The 6,659-nt window shown below is 48.6% G+C and overlaps 1 protein-coding gene across 1 annotated transcript in view; it reads left to right on the top strand.

The window, feature by feature from the left end:
* The first annotated feature begins 1,721 nt into the window (after window positions 1–1,721).
* LOC107299199 (glycylpeptide N-tetradecanoyltransferase 2-like) overlaps window positions 1,722–6,659 on the top strand; it is a 78,143-nt gene continuing 73,205 nt past the window's right edge. The window contains 1 exon segment of the mRNA XM_029286713.1: window positions 1,722–1,969. Coding sequence (XP_029142546.1) covers window positions 1,722–1,969 — 248 coding nt within the window.

Here is a 6,659-nt window from a genome sequence, read left to right as displayed (position 1 = left end):
GGCGAACCTTTTAGAGACCGAGTGCCCAAACTGCAACCCAAAACCCACTTATGTATCATTGGGTGCCGAGTGGGTGTGGCCCATTGGGTGGGCGTGGCCCATTGGGTGGGCATGGCTGCAGTGGAAACGGCAGACTAGTTGGGACTAAAAAGTTCAATCAATCAATTCCAACTTTGCAAGATCTTTTTTTTTCCCACGAGAAGTTCAAATTGATTGATTGACCCTTTTTTTTTGTACACGGTGGCAGAGGCCTAAAGCAAAAAGGGTTTATAAAACCCAGCTGAAGGCCTAGGACTGGGGTGACGGTGCGCGTGCCCACAGAGAGGGCTCTGCGTGCCACCTGTGACACGCGTGCCATAGGTTCGCCACCACGGACATAGACTATAAACCTGAATTTTTTTTACTAGGTATAATGCCAGAAAAAACTTGATAAGCAAAGTACATACTTGATTTTACATGTGATAACAGCGGCAAGAATTATACTTGCACAATATTGGAAGAACGAAGAAATACCACCAAAAGAAGAAATAATTAAAAAATACTAGACTCTGCGGAAATGGACAGACTTACTTTAAGGTTGAAGGAAAAAGAAGAAACAGAATATTTTCAAAGAATATTTTATCAATGGTTAGAGAAAAGATTTAGGGATTAGGAATTTAATTTGTATTAGTGAATAAGATACTCAGACAATACGTTTTTGTTGAATGATTACTATTGAACTCTGTTAAAAAAAGTAATAAAATTTTATTTTAAAAAAATCCATGCGTTTCGCTGGAATGTCTAATATTACTCCTGTTTTGTTGTACTTTATTGTAGCCCCTATTTTGCACAGTAGGTCTCTGCCCATAAGGGACAACGGAGACTGTGGGCAGATGGTGAAGGCATGATTTAAGGAGAAGCGGCCAATCTCCACCTTCATTTCAACAGTGAATTTGACTGGGATGGTTTTTCCCCCTACTCCAACAATATTATCCTGGGCCCCCAGTACTACAGAATCCTTAAAAGGAGGGGTAGTAATGAGAGATGAGGTGGCGCCTGTATCTACCAGACACTCATATTCTCTTCCCCCTATAGTGATGGTAATGAGGGGCTCTCCGTCTGGGCCGCTTCTTAGGGGAATGGCCAGACCGGCAAAAGTGGCTTGAAATTCTGTTTTTTCTTCCTCTAGTCCCGTGGTGGTGAACCTATGGCACACGTGCCAAAGGCGGCACGCAGAGCCGTCCCTGTGGGCACACACGCCATTGCCACAGACGGCGGGACAGAGGGCCCGGCTCCTCCCCTCCCCCTCTCCACGCATGCGGAGTCCGGGAACAGCTGCGAGAGCTGGGCGGGGTGAGGGAACCTATAAAAGGAGCAGTTTTGGCGGGAGAGTGAGTGAGCGGCCTTTGGAAGCGACCAGTGGTGGGTTTCAAATCATTTAACAATCGGTTCTCTGCCTCGCCTTCCCTCCGTCTTGGTCGGGCTGGGCTGCTTGGGGGGTCGGCTGGGGTGAGTGCAGGAGGGTGGGGGTCAGCAGGTCCCAGCTGGGGGAAGGTGAGGGGGTCTGGCTGGGGGCGTGGGAGGGCCGGGATGCCTTCGCGGAGGAAAGCCCCCCCCTCTGGCTGAGCCTCTCATCCACACTACGGTCACGTAGGATTGCATAGAAGGGGCAGGGGGCTGGGGGGGGGCGTCCAGCAGGGGGGAATCAGAGCCACCATCTCCCGCAGTGCAGCCCTATCGGCATGGGCGGAGACGGCCCTGGGACAGCCAGAAAGGAGCCCTCACCTGGTGCGGGCCCTGTCTACACGGTGGCTCTGATGGGGGTGGTGGCTGCTGCTCCTGCTGCTCTGAGCCCCTTGACCAGCCAACCACACAGGAAAGCAGAAGGCGGCGGCGGTGATCCCTGCATCGCCAAGCCCGGCCGGCAGCAGATCTGGAAGCGAAGCTGTGCCACCCATACTCGCGCTGGTGGAGGCAGCGACGGGGGAAGGTGAGCTGTGGCGCACACCCACCCCTCCCCGCTGCCACCCCACATTGTCCTGCATGTATGTCCCAGAGGCACACACAGGACAATGTGGGGCAGCAGTGGCAAAGGGTGGACGCATGCCAGATCCTGCCTTCCCTCGCCGCCGCCACTGCCCCCACCAATGCAAGGATGGTCAGCACAGCTTCGCTTCTGGATCTGATGCCTGACACCATCGGCCCCCGCACACAGAGGCCAGCGAGCACATGGGGGCCGACGGTGTCCGTCAGCAGCCACAGCATGCTGGCTGTCCTGCATAATGGTGACTGGCCACAGAGCCCCATCGGCGTGGGCGGAGACAGCCCCAGGACGGCCGGAAGGAAGCCCTTTCCCAGCCTGGGCCCATCCACTCGACAGCTCTGATGGGGTGGCTTCTGCTGCTGCTCTGACCAGTCAACCATGCAGGGAAGCAGGAGGAGGTGGAGAGGCAGCCGGGGGTCTGGAGCCACCTTGGCTGCTCGCTGGCAGCCCGATGAGGCAGCGGATGTCGCGCACCAGCTGCCCCTCCTGCTTTCCTGCATGGTTGACCGGTCGGACCAGCAGCAGAAACCGTCAGAGCCGTCGAGTGGATGGGCCGGGCTTCCTTCCGGCCGTCCCGGGGCCATCTCCACCCACGCCGATGGGGCTCCGTGGCCAGTTCACCATTATGCAGGACAGCCAGCAGGACAGCCAGCATGCTGTGGCTGCTGACGGACACCATCGGCCCCCATGCCCTCGCTGACCTCTGTGTGTGGGGGCACACTATCTGTATTTTGGCACTAAGAAATCCCACTAACCTTTTGGGTTGCAGTTTGGGCACTCAGTCTCTAAAAGGTTCGCCATCACTGCTCTAGGTATTGGTTCTGGAAGTCATTTCCCCATTTGGTTCCCAATGGGGCCCTCCTGTGGTTCTCCTTTCCCTATCTTGAAAGGATATCTCCCTTGGAAAAGGGGCTCTTGTACGCTGGTAACAGTGTTGGTTGAGGTTTTGTTTGCAATCATACTTGAGATGGCCCATTTCGCCACACCTATGGCAGTGCTGACATTATATCCAGGCACTCCCTCTTCTTCACACCGCCAGCAGAGTTGTTGCCTATCAAAGGGCTGATGGTTTGTTTGTTTGGCCTCGTTATGTATGGCTGCAAAGACTTGCAGGTCCTCCCTCCTCTCTGCTCTCCTCTTTCCGTCCCTTTCCTTCTCTCTTTCTGTCTCTCTCCGTTTTTTTCTTCCTCCCTTATTCTTTCTTTTGGTCATAGACAAAGTTTGCAATTCTACGCAACTCCGAGAGCTCCAAGCTAGACCAGTTTGACACGATTCGATGGAAATGTTCCTTAATGTCATTGGCAGACTGGTCCACGAAGGCGGAGGTGAGAATTCGCTGATCTGTTGGGGAGTTTAGATCCAGGTGGGCATATTCCATGGCTGCCTCCAGGAGGTGGACCCAAAAGGCATCTGGGTTTTCCTTCTCTCTCTGAGTTGTTTTTTGGAACTCTAGCCAATTAAGAGGTTTTTTTTCCTATTTCTTGAAGGGCTTCCATTAGGTTGTCTTTCGCCCTATTATATTCGTACCAATGGTTGGCATCATTATAGTCCCAGCCAGGACAGTTCAGAGGCCAGGTGACTCACACAGGGGCTACCTGCCCTGGTGTAATTATTACTGGGCACCTAGCTATTTCTGCTACCTTCTTGAATAGTTTTAGCAGTTTGTCTTTGGTTAGGAAGACATGCAGTAGCTGGGTCATGTCTCCCCATGACGGATTGTGGCTGTCTATTATAGACTTTAAAGTCTAAATCACAGCCTGGGGGTCTGACCTGAAGGAGGGGGCATCCCTTTTCCAAATGACTAGGTCAGATGCGGAGAAGGGTGTGTGTGTCAGCACATATTCAAGTTGTCCTCCCTCTTCCTGAGACTGGTTTACTCAAGAGGGGGACCATGATTCCTGGTTCTGAATTGTTGGCTGTGGAAGGGGAATCTCCTTTTCCTATTTCCATCTTCAGGGTCGGGTTTTTATACCTGGATAATTCTGCCCAGCAATACCAGTAGGGTATCTGGCTGGGTCTTGTTATGGGTCTAAGTGCCTTTAATGTTGCAAAATCAAAAATACCGTCGCTTGGCCAAATTTGTTTCCCAGTTTCATCCTTTAGTAAAACCCATTCTTCACAAATTTCTCGTGCTCGCTTTTTCTTCATACTGGCTAGGACAGGCACTCGCCTCTCGTCCCATGCCTTGAGCAAATCTCCAATGGGGGATTTAGACCTGACCCTCGAACTACAGCTTCCCATGTTCCCCTTACGATGTGGGGTTCAATCAGCTTAGTTGGGTCCTAATGGCATTGCCCAGCCACTCTTAGTGACACCAACCCTGCCGCCCTCCCATCAATTTTTGGACAAAAAACCCCCCATCCTGGAGGACTCTGGTTCCCTCACAGAGTACGGGCACCTCCTAAGCAGGGTACTTCCTGCCATCAATTTTCAGACCAAAAAGGGGTCTGGGAGGACCTGCTGCCCTCGGCTCAACAGGTACGGGCACCTCCTTCACCCACCGTCAATTTTCAGACCCAGGAGGGGTCTGGGAGGACCTCTTCTTTGTGCAGTGGTACGGGCACCTTCCTTCAAATGGGCTTTGCCTACAGGATGTTACCAGGATCTCCTATTAACTCCAACCCATTCTCATTTGATGCCCACTTAGCTCCCTTTGCTCCTTTCTGCAAAAGGTTCCACACTCCAGTTCAACCCCTTTGCGTTCCAGATTCCTGCTGGTCATGGCTTGGTAAAGCTAGCAGCAGGCCTGGGGCGGGTAGGAAAAACACGGAGGAGGTGGAATCCTAGCTGCAGCCAGAGGAGGAAGCCCCCCACACAAGCCCTTTCACTCCCCAAGATTCCTTAAAACTGTAATTTAGCGGTACTTACCCACTTTCAGGCAGCTGTTGAGCACAAGACTCAAAGACCTCCCTTTACTACCCTATGCCACTCGGGCAGGGTCCATGGGCTTCCCCACAGACAAAAGGGTCTGTTGCAGGCTGGGTAGTGGTCCTACGGGCCCGGTCTGGTGGCTGGGTTTCCTGGAAGTCCCTTCGTGGTCACCAGAATTGTAGAAAGAAAATACCTCTGGTTCATTTCTCCAGCTGGCGACAAGCCTTCAGCACGCACGAAAATAGACAAAAAGCGAAGCAAGCTGCCAGAAAGTGGATTTTAATTCAGAAGCCAGACAGAATAGTGACTCAGCAATGGATTCTGGGCTAGCTAGCAATTTTTCCAAGGAAAATGATCCAACTCTAATACCCCCTATGCTATTGAAGTCTTGATGGGATTTTCAAAGGGCTATTTGTTTTTCTAGTAAAGCAGAGCTGCTTAATTCATACTTTGCATCAGTCTTCACACAAAAAGAAACTATAGCCCAACATACCAAAAAAAACACTGCAAAAGACAAATTAGAAACAAAAATTGCTACTTTTCTACAACAAGATTCGCAACAGAAAGACACCCAAGCGATACTCCAGGCAATTTCAGCTCAAACCAAAAATATTGATGATCTGAAAATGGAAATGAAAAAAGATTTGGAAAAAACTTATGAAGATTTGAAAAGTGATCTTCTTAAAATGGATAAAAAAATGGAAACCTTTCAACAGGCGATGGCAGACACTCAACAAAGAATGCAAAAAATAGAAGATAAGTCAGTGGTGGTCGATCAGAAAATCGAAGCATTGCAAGAGGAAAATCAGAGATTGGCGCAAGCTAATGCGGAACTGGAGGACAGCATGGCCGTGATGGATTTCAAAATATTGTAGAAGAGAAAGATGAGAATTTGTTGGAGTTGATGAGCGAATTATTAGCGAAATTGCTTGGAATGGAAATGGATCAAATTAAAAGAGAAATAGATCAGGTTTTTAGAATCAATTCAAGCTATGCAAGAAGAAACAGAGTTCCTAGGGTGGTCCATGTAAGATTTCTTAAAAGATTTACATGCGATGAGACCTTGAGAGCAATAAGAGACCAACCACTGAAATATAAAGATAAAGAACTTGTAGTTCTTAAACAGATTCCCAGAAGGATAAGAGAAGTGTGAAGAGAATATCAATTTTTAACGAGGAAACTCTTTAATAAGGGAGTGAACTTTAGATGGCTGGTCCCAGAAGGATTATTAATCTTCTGGGACTCGAAAAGATACAGAATAGATACTCCATTCCAAGCAGAGGAATTTTTTAACAATCACAGAGCCTTTTTAGAAAAAGGCGATGCTGAACCCAAGAAACCAGAAGAGACGATGGGTGCAGGAGCACCGAAACAATCGGAGGAGGGGGAATCAAAAAAGACGCAATCAGAGGAAGATGTAAGACCGAAAGACCAGAGACAGATAAGCTCCCCTAGAAGACTGAGGTCTAGATATAATTGAAATTATGGAGGAGATTGGAATTTTTTCAATAAATATAAATGGTCTTAACTCCCCATCAAAAAGGAGTACAATATTTTTTTTTTTAATTTTTTTTTATTTTTCACTATACACCATACACCAAAAACTACATAAACATAAATCTTTTCTTCTAACAGAACAGTGCTTTACATTTTAAATATTCTTTACATCTTATTTACATTTTATGTACATCAATAATTATGTCTTTTTCTTTCTCTGTTCTAGCCAATTATAACATTTATTCCAAATTTCATAAAATTCTGACGT

This window comes from Protobothrops mucrosquamatus, unplaced genomic scaffold (assembly GCF_001527695.2).
Source record: "Protobothrops mucrosquamatus isolate PMUCROS unplaced genomic scaffold, P.Mucros_1.0 scaffold4663, whole genome shotgun sequence".
NCBI classification, from domain to species: Eukaryota; Metazoa; Chordata; class Lepidosauria; order Squamata; family Viperidae; genus Protobothrops; species Protobothrops mucrosquamatus.
Note: the sequence above shows the minus strand (reverse complement) of the source record. Positions and strands in the feature narration are given on the sequence as shown.